Genomic DNA, 16,719 nt, shown 5'->3' on the forward strand with positions numbered 1-16,719 from the left:
TCTCCTTATCTAGTCATTTGTTCTAATTGTAGCGAAATAAACTGAGCAGAGCTTTATCTGTGATGATGATTCTTCATTAATAGTTAGGCTCTATCCACCTCTCACTATCCATATCATTCTTTAAGACTTTTTGGTGAGAATTTAAGATGCATAGCCTGAAACTAGAAAAAAATACCCACATAAATCTGTTCTTTCTTTGTTTTATATTTCCTGATTTTCACTGAGCACATGACCATCCAGAATAAAAAAAAAAAAAAAATTCCTGACCTCTTTTGCAAATAACTGTGTCCATAAACTGTGTTCTACACTAAGGAATGCTAGTGTAAGATAGCAATTAAGACAGAGCCTGCATGTACTCTTTACTCCCTTTTCTTCCACACCCCATCCCTCCATCCTGCTGCCTGAAATGCAGATACGATGGCTGGAACTCTAGCTGCAACTTTGGATCATGAGGAAAAGGGCCATGCCCTAGGAAATGAGGGGTGAGCAGGAAGGGGTTTAGAATACTAAGGGCTTCATGGAGCAGAACCATCATACTCACCCTTAACATTTTACTCCTGGCCTTGTGTGAGAAAGAAATTTCTCTCTTATTTAAGTCACCATTGTTTTAGGACACACACAAACTCAAACATAACCCTACCTCAAACATCACAAAAGCAGTCTAGTTCCTGGCACTTTAGAGTTAAAGTGAATTACTGCTGCATTGTTTAAAAGAATCAAAACAGTAGAAAGTATCTGCAATGATAATCAAAGGTCTTTATTTTCTCTATTTAATTTCTTACAATCGTTTTGGAAAAATAGTTGTTTCTCCAAATGTACTTTCACAAACGTAGCTGGTATGACCTAAGCATGATCTGAGAGATCATGGGAAAAAAAATATTATCATTGAAAAAAAAAGCGTGCCATTCAGTTTATATTTTACACATACCTACAACAAGCATAAAGGGAAAGTCCGGTGTCAGTAGGGGTCATTCTCTTTAACATTAGATCAGAAGAGAGATTTGGCGATTAGAGATACAAATTTGAGAAATTTAAAAAAATCTCATTCAACATAAATGTTGCCTAAGCATGCGAGAACACACAACATTTTCTGAAAATCTTTTTTGGAGACTGTTTGTTTATTTATTTATTTATATTTATTTTGGTATTCTAGACACTCTGGCATTTAACACAGAATTCTATCTGCTCAACATTCAAATTTAGACAAGCTGATTATCTGCTCCACTCTCCTGAATAGTTAAGTGTGCCCTATAAATAAATGCATCAATTTTACTCTTTTATGCTCTTCCTAAAAACCTCATATAACTGGAATTAACTTACTCATCATTAAATACATTTCTGTTAGAAAGGATACACAGCATATGAAATTATAGGACGTTCATGAATTAAAGACAAATTCCAGAACTCTCAAATAATATTTACAATGTAAACATCACCGTTATTACGTTAGAATAAAATAGATCACAACATTCACAACACAATATACTTATTTGGTTTTGATATTGAAGTTGTTTTCTTGAATTACGTATGTAGAACTCAAAATAGAATTACTTCGCTTCTCCTTCTCCTTCAAGAATTCTGAAAAAGAAAGAAGTGGTGTTGGCAGTATAGAAGCACTTTTTTTTATTTACAATCTCCCACTTTCATTTACGTATCCACTCATTTGATAAATATCTATTTCTCTTTGGCCCGTCTCCACAGCCTGTCCAAGGGGATCGCATTCTGGGATCTCAAGCAGAAGGGACTCTTCCAAAGGATTTATTGTTGGAAAGGGAGCCAGAATGTGAAGAGGTTCTCTAATTAGCCATAAATAACTACCCATATGTCACGTTCACAGTTAACCAACAAAATTTCCCGTTAAAAGAATGTGTCTGGGAGTTCCCATCATGGCGCAGTGGTTAACGAATCTGACTAGGAACCATAAGGTTGTGGGTTCGATCCCTGGCCTCACTCGGTGGGTTAAGGATCTGGTGTTGTCGTGAGCTGTGGTGTAGGTCACAGACGCGGCTCCGATCCTGAGTTGCTGTGGCTCTGGCGTAGGCCGGCAGCTACAGCTCTGATTCGACCCCTAGCCTGGGAACCTCCATATGCTGAAGGAGCAGCCCTAGAAATGGGAAAAAAAAAAATGTATCTGATGTCACCCCTTCAAAAAAGCAAAGGCTAGAGGATGGAATCTCATAACAAAGAGTGATTAATCCTCCTTTACATTGCAGTGACTTTTGTGTTTCTTAATTTAATGGAGAAGTCTTATTTTTACAAACATTTTTTTGAAGAAGCTATATGCAACTCATTTTCTTTTTTGAGCAAAGGAATGTATTTCTCTTTCTATGCATGGTGAGGTATGGGCCTGTGCAACCCCCGTGACTGTGTCATCTCTCTTAGAGGTATCTTCCAAAAGCAGAGTTGAGTAGGTGTTACAGAAACCGCAGAGTCCCCCCAAATCAAAAGTGTTCTTTGGAGTCCTTCAGAGAAAAAATGTTGACAACCTGGTATAGTGATGCCATAAAATGCCTTCAAAGGCGTGCCAACCCTTATAAAAACATTTAATGAGCTAATGTAAACACTTTTTGTAACTCAGGAAAGAAGTGTGTCTTGTACCCATGTTTACTTAAAAATAATTTTGATAACAAGCGTATCACTTAATGAAAGAAAAAATCTATTTGTGTTTTTCCTAGTCAAAAAAAATTTTTTTTTCAGTGAATACTATTGGCAGTTTAGTACCTACATTCCTCTTAGAGGTAAAATAAGGTATATTTGACTTCTGCTGCATGAAGTTTGCTATGTTTCAAAAAACATAATGATACTTAGAGTGTCTTGGCATTTTCATGATAAAGAGCCACAGTTGAAATTTGACAGTATTTCCTTATACTTAAATGAGATGCTTTCAGTACATCATGGGACTAGAACTTACAGTTTATTAAAAGCAGCATGGCTTGGCTATCGAAGAGAAAGCCAATTGTTCTCATTAGCATGACTCAGTCCCTCTTTTTCTATCTCATCAGAGGCTAGGAATGAGTCCGAGTACACTAAGAAATAGCAAACTGTTTATTTACGGTGAGCTTTCTCTTTCATACCGTCAGAACACGGCATAAATCACTTCAAGCTCTTTCTTGAACCAGTGTCCACGTCCAGTAGGGGTGTCCTCCTTAGAGGAGCTCTCATGGAGAGAACTCTAAGATATTTTTGTTTTGTTTTGTTTGTTTTTGTCCTTTTAGGGCCCCACCTGCAGCATATGGAAGTTTCCAAGCTAGGGGTCAAATCGGAGCTGCTGCTGCCGGACTAAGCCATAGCCTAATGTTGGACCCTTAACCCACTGAGCAAGTCCAGGGATCAAACCTGCATCCTCAAGAACACTGTGTTGGGGTCTTAACCCACTGAGCCACAATGGGAATTTCCTAAGATATTTTGTACTCAGTGACTCTCCCCTCCTTAAATAATTCGATGTTGCCACTAGAAGATAATGAGAACACACAGATGTACTCACCACTGGGTAGTTGTCAGCAGTTTTGCTCCAAGGAGCTTTTTCATCATTTTTCTAACTCTTCAAGAAAGTCAGGAGATTCTCCTTCAATGCTGCAGATCAGAAAAAGAAAGTTGTGCATGTGAAGGCTCTTTGATGAGAAAGCTTCCAAAGAAAAAGTGGTATATGACTTAGGCTCTTCCAGGTATTCTGTAAAGTGCTCTGGGGGCTAAAGAAATAGCTTTCAGGTGAGTCATTACCTATGAATGATTCTTCCATCTTAAAGTGCCTCAAAATTTTCTTACAGAATTATCCTCTGGAGGGCAAAGAACATCATCTTGCCTGATGTCACCCAAACAGATGTCCTTTGCATCAAGTAAGCAAAAATAACTGGAATTAAAAGAGAGGGCGGCGCATCTCCTACATATTGGGCTCCAATACTTCCACACCGTGGGGAGACATACTTTCTACTGAATCCGAGAAGACAATAGAATTCATGGTTTAATTTGATAGAATACAGATATTAAATATGCTTATAAAGGGAATGTCATGGGGTGCCCAATTGCTAGCTGATTTCCCTTTACATATTTCTGAAACCAGCACTTTTGATAAAACCTGTTCCTAGACTCACACTAGATGTCTCTACAGTCATGATTTATAACCCTGGAGGCACAGTGAAGCCAACTGGGGAACTCTTAAAGAAACACTGTTGTTTAGAGCCACATCCCTAGAGGCATTCATTTCCTGACAATTGGATTTGGGTCCGGCCCAGACCTCAGTATTTTTTAAATTCTCCAGGGCAGTCTAATGTTAGCCAAGGTTGAGAATTATTGCTTCAGAGAGTGTGGATAGGTAATGAGATAGAGAGATAGACACACCTCCACATGCAGCTTCTAATTTGAAAGGCATTTATAATTTCTCATGTTTGCAAGCTCTCTGCTTTCTTACCTCCGCTTCCCATTTAGAATGGAGTTCAAGTACTTCTTGACGGCCATTTGTTTGCGAAGGCGGGTGTAGTTGTCAGTGAAGACTGCATCCGAGTGGCGTTTGGCTGGTCCCTGGTCTTCTGAGATGCCATTGCTAAGGGATGCGAGGATAAGAAAACCAAAGAGTTTTCATGAAAAATGATGGATATGCCAAGGTCTGAATTTCTTGGAGTTAGACAAAAAGGAACTCCCAACTCATTTTCTATCACAAACGACTGAAAGAAAAACACATCTAAGCCTAAAGATGGATGCTAAGCAAAGAATAATCCAATGTATTGAGGGCTTTACATTCTGTCATAACTGAGTAAATACTTATCACCCCCCCCAAAAAAAATGGGGTTGAAGTTGTGTTCTTCCATTGGAAGGAAAATTCTTTAAAAATAAATGTTTCTTTATAAAGCTGTGCCACCCCAAGTAGTCCCATCTAAATGTTTAGCTATTGGCCACTTAAAGACAGAAACTTTCAGTGCTTGGATTGAGCAAGAAGTAAAACACAAACACTATGGTTAACCTTAAAATTTGCTTCAGTTTATACTACGTCTTATTTGTTTTTTACTGTGTCTGGTACAGTTTGTTTTCAGATTTACAGATGATTATTATTTAAGAAAAATCACTGTGTCTGGAGCCAATGAGTAATATATTACTAGGAAGCCTTATTTTCTTAATCCATGGGTCTGGTAAATTTTATCAAAGAATATAAATTATAACTAAATTAAATATTATTGAGCTACCAACTTTGAATAAACTGCCTACAGCGAAAATATAATTTTCCAATTTAAAATAATTGTAACATATATTTTAAAAATGATACATTCTCTTTACCTAACTCGTTTTCCCATAAGGGACTCAAGGTATTTTTTGGCAGAGAGTTGACCCAAGAGTCTGCTAAAGTCACTGGTGAAAACTCCATCAGCATGTCTGACATTTCTGAAACAAGGAAGAAAAGATAGCCATTATTTTGTAAATAGCTTGCTAAGATATTATTTTGGCTCCTTAAATAAAAAAGAAACAGTTACTTGTAAGCTCCTTCTGCAAACTTAAATCCAAAAAGAAGTCTTCTAACAACCCAACAAATAATATCTTTTAGTGACTTTTATCAAGATATCCTCTACATTTCCAGCCCAAAACTTTGAAAAATTAAAGATGTTAGCTTTTCTAGAAGCATATCTCAATATTAAGATCATGCTCCCTGGCAGAATCTATAAAGCTAATTCCTTTCTAAGAAATATTGGTGGGAAAATATAAAATAGTTTCTATTTTTTATGGTGCTTTATTTCTTCTACTTTGAACAGAGATGTATGCTTGGGAAATTATCCTGATTTTAGCAAAAACCCAATTACGCCTTTTGCTTTTTTCTTCTGCCAAAATATTTAGAAACAAACCCTCTTAAGCAAGAAAGGATGTTAGAGCCTATCAACCAAATTTTCCATTCAAATGAGAACAATTTTCTACGTTGTCTTCAGTATGGAGTTACTCTGTCTATACTTGAATGCTGTTCTGGGTGTATGGGTCTGTGTAATGAATGGCTCTTATTCTTAGACACCTTTACATTGAGAGGAAACTCTGGCCTCAGAACGTCCTCCACTGTGGAATCCTAAATGCTGTGGTTTTACTAGAATTGGCACAGTTTCTGATGTTAAATATGTATGCAACAGAATATAAGTGAATGATGTGCTCAGCCTGGCTTGGTACAACCTTTCTACGTGAAAATCATGTACAGCAGCAAGAGTTTCAATAAATCAGGCTGAAGGAAGCCATGACACATGAAAACAGGTGGTGGTATGCTGTGAGAATAGCGTCATGGTGACGCAAAATGAAACTTTTATATTTCAAAAATGAATTTCTAAAATAAAACAAGAAAAGTGAACTCACCTGGATACATCATAAGGTGTGTCATTTTCAGCTAATGCATTTTGTAAAACGTCAGTGTCTGCTTTTAATGAAATTTCATCTGGTTCATTTGTTTCTTCAAATGGTAGTCTGTCCCCCACCCTGTTAGGAAAAAAATACAGTTAAATATAATACATTTCTTTCTCTGAAAATAGTGCTTTCATGGTTTATAATCCTTTGGAATAAGATCCTTGAAATCTCAGGAAATTCATCCATTCACTGTATAGGGATAGCATAATTGATTGGATGGTTTCTATTGTTTACAAGAGTATAAATAGTGAGATTTTTGTTTGGCCCATGAAATAGGTGCCATACAACTTTTACAAGCTGTATGTGTCCACATAGGAGCTACGTAATTCATTTTTATCAGAGCATTAAGCAAAGTACACTTCCTTGAAAGTAAATTTATACCGCCAAGTTAAATTTCACAGGAAGAAAGATTTTATACAAAAGAAAAATTTTGGAAATTTTTAAATGCTCAGTATGAAAATCAGAAGCAACTCTTGTATTTGTTGATGGTCAGTAGTATCATTCGTCCCACACACTTCTCAAGAGCTGAGTGTTAACTACTTTTCTTTCTCGCAGTCCCTAAACCTTGCTTCAAAGATTCACCTCGGTATATTTCTATCTATTGACCAAATCCAATACCCTCTCCCTCTCTGATTAGTTAGTTAAATTCAATGAATCTTGTGGGGCTTTTTTTTATTTCTAATCTTATTTAGTTATACAATTACAATGAGGGATGTACAATGCTTAACTGGAAGAATATTCATGCCCATATATGGAATATGACTATATTTGTGAATGCATGCACATTTTGAACACCAGCATAATGTGAAAATTTTGTGTGTGTATATTTTCACTGTTAGGGTAAACTTCTAACAAGTGTGTCAGTTCCTGGGCACTTGTGTATCTTTCGGTGAGGCAGTAGTTGGTAGTTACCAACAAGCAGCCCTCTTGAGTATGAAGCCTAGAAATCAATGCAAACTTCAGCATTCTTGAGATTATGCATCTTTTGTGATATAACTACTCAGATAGACTCATTCTATTTACTTATCAAAGCAACATACAATCTGGCTTTAAGCAGAGTTCACAGAGGACACTAATAGCTAAGAGATTACTCACTCTATTGAGCATAAGGCTGCCTTGAACAAAGAATCAAAATGAGAAAATAGGAAAAGAATTGTTTGTCCTTAGATACAGAAATCTCCATAAACTGGAAGGAAACATCAAGCTAATGTAGTTTCCATTTATTGTTTACTTCCTTAGCATAAATTTATTTCAGATCAATCTTTAAATATGAGTTGTATTATACTACATGAATTTGAAATATGTAACACAACACTGAGAGCAGTAAAACTAAGGATTTATGATAAAAACCAAGTACCTTAAAATTCACTCCTTGGGAGAGGATGTCTCAGTAGATCCATTATCCCACAATTTTTAATATTGACAAATTGATTCTGCCTACTCTGTGCAATAGGGTCTTATGCAAATCCCATTCATCAACTACTCATCTTATGATTATTTACTGACTTTGAAAGTGAAATAAAATAAAGTAAGGTAAAATAAGGTAAAACTAGATGCTTATATTTCCATCAGAAACTAAAATGAACAGAGATGACAGTGGAGAAGAGCTCCATCTAAAACTGGCTTTGAATGAAAGTCCAATCCTCCCTCTGCCTGGCTTGGAAATGCGACCCATCCTACCCATAAAACTTGTCATTGACACTGTCTCTCTTGGCCTGAGAGAGAGGATTCCAAGACTCGGAATAATTAGATTGACCTGAAGTTTAAAAAACTTGCTTAACATGTCCACCAACAGATGTAAATAAATACTACCTAATTTTCCATGTCGAGCTGTCCAGCTCGGCATAGAGGGAATGCCCACTTACATGGAGAAGGAATGTGCAACTCCCTGAATTGAAAGAGAACCTACCTCAGAGCAGAAGGTGCTCCAAAAAGAGGCCATGCCAGGGTCTGCGAGAAGAGTATGTAGAAAAGTGTCAGGAGCACGAGGAGTTGGGGCTTACTTCTAGTTTCCATCTCTGCCCTGGAAGGGAGAGAATCACATCAGCTTTTCCAACCACGAATGTACCAGCAAGGTAATTCTAAGGGTCTAACAGTAATATCTGAAGGCTCTTGCAGAGTTTAGTAAAAGCAGTTTTCATCTTATGGAAAGAGTTAAACTGCAATATGATTACTTTTTAAATCAAGAAGGTTTTGGTGTGTCAATGGGGCTTGAATAAAAATTAGGATCTTTTTCAACTGCTGCCTATGTATAGCACAAGTATGTATTGAAGGCAATAGTTTTACAGTGCTGGAAGCTACGATAGGGACAAACTTCTTATAACAGGGTTGTGACGTGTGTTTAGTAGCTTTTCTGCTTAAGCAAACAGCTTCAAGAAACTGAAGTTTCTTCTGCTATTCTAGGTTCTTTGCACCTGATTAATATAAAACTGGAAGATCATCTATTTAATAATGTGTGTGTATATATACACATATCAATATAAAGTTATCTTGTATATGCATTTTTTTCCTCTTTTAACTGTAGATATTACTGGGAGCTTAAGCTCCTTAAGGAGTGTGGGTTTGACCAAATTAACTTCACAGTGAAAATTAATATAAAAAAATCATTGAACCACATATCACCACTGAAATAATTTTGGCAATAAAAGGAAAACTATCTGAAGACAAAGCTTGTGTATCTTTTACATCTAATTCATTTACACATTTCATTTCTAAATCGTTTCTAGACAGAAACTTAGGCATTTGATGTCTGTGTCTTGTGCTATCTGTAAAACTCAAAGCATGTAAACTTAAAGAGGGAATAAATGCTATTTAGGCTCATCTATCTAACATACGAAACAGAAGAGCACCAAAAAGCAAGGTGAAACTTAACAAAACACGTGTACTCACTGAAACATCGGTCACAAATTTATATACAAGCCAACCCCCCTACTCTAGTGCCTTGTATTTAAAAGAGCATTGAGTAAAAGAACAAGCAGAGTAAAGCGTTTTCCCACCAAATTCAGAAAACTCATTCATGTGTGAGAAGCTGAGGCAGTTCTACACTTACTAGGGGATTTGAGAAAATCAACTTTTTGTTGTTGTAAAGGAGGAACACTGTCAAATTCTTTTCAAGAGAAAGAAAAATCCAATACACCCTGAAGAAGAGTTCCAGAAGCAGAGGGAGACAGAAAGAAGGAAGGGAATGTTTTCTCTTACCTTGCTGAGTAGTGTTCCAAGGAGACAAGAGCTGTCTCGGGTGCTGAAGTTCTGTGAGGCCGACAGAGTCTTCACCAATTAATTCTCTTGCCCTTAGTGCTGAACCAGAACTTGGTGCTGGCTGAGAGTTGGCTACTACTGCCAGCCACTGCTTTTCACTCTACCCTGACCGGCATTTCAAAGCCCATCATTTTATAGGGCTTATGCGCAGGGCTGAGCAATCACAAAGCTCTCTGAAAGACGTCACAGTAGTATTCCCAAGAGATGAATAGGATTTGAAGTCCTTATTAACTTGTCATTATGCCTGATTTATATAAATTTAGAATGAGTAACTTCAAGATGTAAGCTATAAAGAGGAAATTTACTTTCCTTTAAACAAAAAAGGTACCAAGCTTAATGTGAGATGTCTTCATCTCTAATTAGTAGTAATGAAATAAAAGACTGATTAGTGTTATGGCCAAGACCACTGGAATGCTTTCAGGAAACAAGAATTTTATGTTCAGGAACAGATGCAGAAGGTACCAAATACTTAGGCTCATATGCTTACAAATATATAATTCTCCTTTATGACGAGGTATCAATTGCCCTAAAGCCTTTTTATTTTTATCCTATTCATGTAGATCCTGATTTAATCGTCCTTGAGATCTACCCAAGTTTTAAAAGCCCCTAGAAATAATTTTCCATATTGTTTCTATCACAACATTTTCTTTGTGTTGAAGCTAATCTCAAGACAACTTTTCAAAAAGTCTCTAAGATAGGGTAATAAGCACACTGTCATATAGAACAGTAGCAGTATTGCTGTTTCACAGTAGTATAAAATGTCATAGTTCCCAATGCATTTTCACACACATGACCTCAAATGATTCAAAAAACAATCAACTTTTACGCTGAATAGCTCGAGATTCAATTTTTCTTCCTCTTTAAACTTTATACCCATCGGTTTTATAAGTCCTTGCACTTATAAAATTATTTTGGAATGATTTTGTTTCTCCCCCCATCTGAGAACACACACCTACACTCACACTAGTTTTTAACATTTCCAGCTCAGTCCTTTGACAGGTGGTTTCAAAGAACTAGTTGGAAAGCATTTATGAAGTGCTTTGATAAATACTATAATCTCTTTTTGTGAGTTTTTAATTCAAAGTAGCCTAGCATGAATTCACTCAAAGGTTAAGGTAAAAATGCAGCCACACGAACAACTTAATGGACAATAAAGTAAAATACTACCTTTCCTTTTATTTAAAAAAATGGCCAATGTGTGTATTCTTTTACATTTTTGTTTATAAGTTTCTCTAGGGGTAACAGTTCTAAAGCTCCCTTTCTTTCATCTTTAATATTTCAGTATCTATTTGCTTCATTCAAAGTCAGGCTGATCCAGTAGAAGAATATCCTGCTATGCTTAATCATGTTTTCTAATCCAGTTACAAGAAAAATTAAATGAATTAAATTTCAAAATGTCTGGAAATTTGTTTTCCAGTTGACAGCTCTGACTTAAGCCAGAGATCCTGTGGCATAATTCCAGGAAATATTTTTTTACCTGATTATTACAAACTAGAGGTTGAAATCATTCTCATGTGGAATTTTTGTTTCTTTTTTGGGGGAGTCTTTATATGGCTGCATGTGCAGCATATGGAAGTTCCCAGGCAAGGGGTCAAACTGGAACAGCAGCTACTGGCCTATACCACAGCCATAGCAACGCAGAATCTGAGCTGCATCTGTGACCTACACCAGAGCTCACGGCGACACAGACTTCTTAAACCCACAGAGCAAGGCCAAGGATCAAACCCACAACCACACAGATCCTAGTTGGGTTCATTACCACTGAGCCACAACAGGAACTCTCTCATATGGAATTTTTTTAGCCTGAGTTCTTCATCACCTAATTCCCAGTGAAGCAATCTTATTGAAGAACAGCAACAGCAAAATAAGTTCACTGAGCATCACAGGAAACCCAATGTTGAATGGTAAGCAGAAAACTCTAAAATAAAAAAATACATAAAAATTTATTATTATTTGGTCTAAGCAAGCACTTAGCATTCACAAAGAGTAACTATAGTAGGTTTCCAATGATAAAGACACTTTCTCCCATTATGACAATAAAACACAAAAATGAGAATTAATTCAATCATATTACTTCTGAATAAAAATAAAGTAAATCAAAGAACTGCATTTTTTTTTCCCTATGAATTTAAACTAGAAAGCAAAACTGAATTTCAAAATGGGATCACAGCACCATCTGCAGGTTCAAAATCTTAATTCATCAATTTTTTTTTAAATATGTTTTTTCTCTTTTCTTTTAAGGAAATGGATGTAAACCAGAGGTTCTTACTCAGCCATATTATGGAATCTTCCAGAAAAATAAACACATGAACAAATATTGTATCCAGGTCTAACCTGAACACTTTGTTACTATAAAACTCAGTGACCAAGTTCCTGTTGTGACTCAGCAGGTTAAGAAGTATCCATGAGGATGCCGGTTCAATCCCTGCCTTGCTCAGTGGATTAAAGGATCCAGCCTTGCTGCAAGGTGCAGCATAGGTTGCAGATGTGGCTCAGATCTGGCGTTGCTGTGGCTGTGGTGAAGGCTAGCATCTGCAGCTCTGATTCGACCCCTAGCCGGGGAACCTCCATAAGCCATGGGTATGGTCCTAAAAAGATAAATAAATAAATAAATAATAAAACTCAGTGAGTACAAAAACACAAGTGCGAATTTACGGTTTAAATCTGCCCTTTTTGGAGTTCCCGTCGTGGTGCAGCAGAAATGAAACTGACAAGAACCATGAGGTTGGGGGTTAAGGATCTGGCATTGCTGTGAGCTGTGGTGCAGGTCACAGATGCATCTGAGATCCTGTATTTCTGTGGCTGTGGTGTAGGATGGCAGCTGTAGCTCTGATTTGACCCCTAGCCTGGGAACCTCCATATGCCATGAGTGTGCCCCCCCCAAAAGCTTTTAAAAAAACAAACAAAAAAAGCCAAAAAAAAAATCTGCCCTTTTTACTACTTTGGTATATCCTTCCATAATGTTCCCACATCTCCACCAGATTATCTCCTACTTTAACTTTTCTCATTGAAATGAGATTTATAAAAAGAAGACTTCGTTCACGCATACAATTAGAACACATCTCTAAGGTCCTTCTTTTACAGGTAAGTAAACTGATGACCAGAGATTTTTAAGCCATTTTTTCCAAACCACTCAGGTGGTAATTACAAACAGATAATGGAACCTAAATCTTCTGATCTTAATTAAGCTTTTTTTCCATTAAGGACTGCTGGTTTTCTGTTACTGTTGTTGTCATCATTATTGATGCTAACAGGTAAGATAGGGGAAACAAAACTTCCTAAAAATACTGATATATTCTTCTCCTTTTTTCACCAACTGGACCAAGGGAGAGAAAGAAAACCAGCCTTCTGCACTAAAACACACTGAATATAAGGAAGTCAGAGGCAAGAGGGTTTCAGGTTCAGCAGATAGGCAGAAAGTCAATCACTCTTTTTCCCTTAGTGTAAAGAGCTAACAGAGGGCCCTTATTATGAATGACAAGCCAAAGCTGTGCTCTTCTGCCTCTTGGTGTGACAGCTTTGTCAGCCAACTCACTCTAACATTAAGCGCTGAGACCGGTCCACTACTTGCCAGGGTCATCCTGAGGGTCTACGTGAGAGGTCTAACTACTGGCAATGAGCCCCATCCAGCCTAACTCTCCATTTTTTCCATCTCTTAGGCTAAGAATGATGTTTAGATTTTTTTTAAGGTTTTAAAAGCATTAAAAGAATAAAAAAAAACTTTATTACGTGCAAAAATTTTATTAAACTTAAATTTCAGTGCCCTTAAAACTTAAGCAAATTTTATTGGAACATGGACACGCATATGTGATGAGCACGTATTGTCTACAGCTGCTCCTGCACTGCAATGGCCAAGTGGAGTCGTCGAGACAGAAATTGAACAGCTTCCAAAGTCTAAAGTGTTTACTATTTGGACCTGCACAGAAAAGTTTTGTTAACCTCTGGTCTAGAGCCTCTTATTTGGGAAGATATGTAAGAAGTCATCTTTATCATAATATTCTTCAGTCTTTTAATTTCCAATAACTTGTATTAGGAAATACTTACATGCGTATATGTATATATATATATACACATAATTTTAAAATATACTATGTATAATATTTATGTATAATCATCCATGTAATATACATGATGTGTAGATAAACCTAAAGCACCCCTTTATTGTAGCATTGTTCATCATAGTTAAGATATAATAAGATAGGAAACAACCTGAGTGAATGAGTAAGGAGGCTGTATATATATATATATATATATATACACACAAAGGAATACTGCTCAGTCATAAAAAAGAAAGAAATCCTTTTTTGAAATGAAATCCATTTGTGACAACATGGGTGAAACTTGAAGGTATTATGCTAAGTGGATTAAGTCAGATGGAGAAAGTCAAATACTGTATAATTTCACTCACAGGTGGAATTTTAAAAAATGAAATAGATGAAAAAAAACAAGGTAAAATAAAAACAAACTCATCGATACAGAGATCAGATCAGTAGTTGACAAAGGGTAAGGGAATTGGAGGGGTGGGTAACACGGGTGACGGGGGTCAGTGGTATGGTGATGGATGGTAGCTAGACCTGTGCTGGCGATCACAGGGCCGTGTACCCTGTGGTTGAATTGTAATGCTATGCACCTGTAACTTACATGATAAAAATAAATAAATAAATGAACCGTTGAAGATTTAAGAACAAATTCCATCTATTTCACAATGTCATCTCTCACACATGTGCCCTCCCCCTACCAAAGATACAACCCGTGTAACCAGCTTTTAACTCAGTGACCCCCTCAACTCGGAGATCAGAATACATGAAATCCACAAGGTGAGGAGAGGTTACCAGTGGAAGGAATGGAAAACAATGCTGTCCGGCACCTAGTCTTGACTTGAGGAACACTGAAGACTAGAGGTTAGAATGAAAGATTTGGCAGGAATATTTACTGAGTGAATGCTCACAGTCCCTGCACCCCTATATCCATTCTCCTCAGAGCAGGGGGACACCTCTGAGATGAGGAAGAGGAGAGATTATTAGAGCTCGGCTGCAACCCTCTGACCCTCATTGGTGGGACTTTATGGTAGGATTGAAGGGATGTGTGATAGAATCCTGTCTATGAAGTTTGGGGGAGAAACAGTAGAGGCTACCTTGGCTTCACTTCTCATCTGTCTGCCACAGAAAACCATGGCGAAACACTCTGCGATGGTAGAAGCAGATACATCCTGCTTGGAAAGAGCCTAAATACCTTCCAGGAGGGAAAAAGTGGAAAGGACCTGCCCATCTGTAACCAAGGGCCAGATCATACCCAGAGACCAGAGGGAACTGCACATCTTAAGAGGATGACAGCCTGGCACACAGCATCCCTGAAGGACGCAGAGGTGGCCACCCGGATTTCATGTTATGTACACACTCCCAAAACTTAAGATGCTACACTGAGGAAAAAGAGGACAAGAGCAAATCCTGAAGTGACGTAATTTTAAATCTTAAAATTACTGTCTTTACCTGGAAATGACTAAGATTACATTTTCTGTGGCATGAAGGAATAGAATAGAAGTTGTGTTAGAACATTTTAGAGCTAAAATTTCTGTACATGATGCTGCATGGCCTGTGAAAATTTGAACTCACGGTTATGCTAGGAATGATCTGGAGTTTTACCTGATCATCCTCTTCCAAGGAGAAGCCCGCCCAAGACCCTGTGTCCTACTCAGAATCAAAATCAGCTTTACAAAGACCATGAGATGGAAGTGTGGTAATGCTGAGACCCATCCTGGCATAACGGACCCTGCCCTCATGTCATGTTTTCCTCTGAACCCTTGTCCTTTCGTCATTCTGGCTGGTCCCCAGCTTTGACATCTGGTTCCCTCCCTAAGCTTCCCCATCCTACTTCTTGACCTTCAGGCTCTCAATCTGTTTCTTTTGTTTTGCCTCAGCTGTATATAACCCCCAGGTAAGCCTGAGTTTTGATTTGCTCTCAGGACAGATCTGATCCCACTGCTTGCAAACCCAGGTGTCCCCTCTGAGGGATATTTTTCAGATTCCCCTGTGGATCTGCTCTCGGCTCTCCTTCACTCAGCTTTTCTGTGCCCTTGAAGGTCAACCTCCAGATTCATCCATGTCCTATGGTCCTCCAGGGTCTGGTTATTTTTGACCAAGAGGAGACAATAATAGGAAACCAAAGGGACCAAAGATTAGAAGAAAAAGTGTTGTGAATATTCGTTCTCCATAAGCCATGGTTCGGAAGAGACAGTATTTCTTCCCAAGACCCAGAATCTGTGCAGTGGTCCCTCTCCTGCAGCATTAGAGGTGTGAAAGTTTAGGGGCTAAGGCTATTCCACTGGTCCTTTGCATTCTCATTGGTTCTCAAAATATTTCTTAAACTCTCCTCAATCCTCATTAAACTCTCCTATATCTTTACTTTTTATTTTTTATTTTTGTCTTTTTCCCTTTTCTAGGGCCACTCCCACAGCACATGGAGGTTCCCAGGCTAGGGGTCTAATCAGAGCTGTAGCTGCCGGCCTACATGACAGCCACAGCCACCCAGGATCTGAGCCGCGTCTGTGACCTACACCACAGCTCATGGCAATGCCGCATCCTTAACCCACTGAGCAAGGCCAGGGATTGAACCTGCAACCTCATGGTTCCTAATCGGATTCGCTAACCACTTAGCTACGACGGGAGCTCCATCCCCTATATTTACTAAACTCTGCTCAGTTGACCTCGGGAGAGAGCTCTGTGTGTCCTGCCTGGACCATACCCCACGTATCTTCACTCCTAAATCCAACCTCACATTTCTAAGACTACCTGAGCATACTTCATTTTAGGATTCAATAGCTTTAGAAGCCAGGCGCATTTTAAATTATTTTTTAAATTGAAGTTGAGAAAAGCCTGAGAGTCACCAACATGGAAGTTTATAGGAAGGTCACTCTAGCCCTGAGCAGGTCTGTCGGATTGGTGAGCAATTGGTTTCTGAAGATTGCGGGTGAAACATAAATAAACGACAAGCTTGTTCAGACCCTTGTTACTCAAGTCCCCTCAGGAAAAGGGATTGGATCTATTGTAACACACATGGGAAGGAAAGGTCAATGTACTGCCAGAAGCCAAGCACCAA

The 16,719-nt window shown here is 38.1% G+C and overlaps 1 protein-coding gene across 1 annotated transcript; it reads right to left on the bottom strand.

Moving 5' to 3' along the window:
• Window positions 1-736: 736 nt before the first annotated feature.
• VIP (vasoactive intestinal peptide) lies at window positions 737-9,718 on the bottom strand. The gene is made up of 7 exons (XM_047769315.1): window positions 9,565-9,718; window positions 8,276-8,389; window positions 6,319-6,438; window positions 5,269-5,373; window positions 4,409-4,540; window positions 3,485-3,573; window positions 737-1,578 (listed from the first exon to the last, which is right to left on the bottom strand). Exons 2-6 carry the CDS (start codon window positions 8,380-8,382, stop codon window positions 3,528-3,530), a joined length of 510 nt encoding a protein of 169 aa, XP_047625271.1. The 5' UTR covers window positions 8,383-8,389; window positions 9,565-9,718; the 3' UTR covers window positions 737-1,578; window positions 3,485-3,527.
• Window positions 9,719-16,719: the final 7,001 nt, after the last annotated feature.

This window comes from Phacochoerus africanus, chromosome 2 (assembly GCF_016906955.1).
Source record: "Phacochoerus africanus isolate WHEZ1 chromosome 2, ROS_Pafr_v1, whole genome shotgun sequence".
In the NCBI taxonomy this organism is placed as follows: domain Eukaryota; kingdom Metazoa; phylum Chordata; class Mammalia; order Artiodactyla; family Suidae; genus Phacochoerus; species Phacochoerus africanus.

Coding starts and splice junctions, on each gene's coding strand:
- VIP (XM_047769315.1), bottom strand. CDS start 8,382: ATGGAAACTAGAAGTAAGCCCCAACTCCTCGTGCTCCTGACACTTTTC. Junction 5,374..6,318: donor ACACCTTATGATGTATCCAG/GTGAGTTCACTT, acceptor TCCTTGTTTCAG/AAATGTCAGACATGCTGATG. Junction 4,541..5,268: donor CTTATGGGAAAACGAGTTAG/GTAAAGAGAATG, acceptor CGCATCCCTTAG/CAATGGCATCTCAGAAGACC.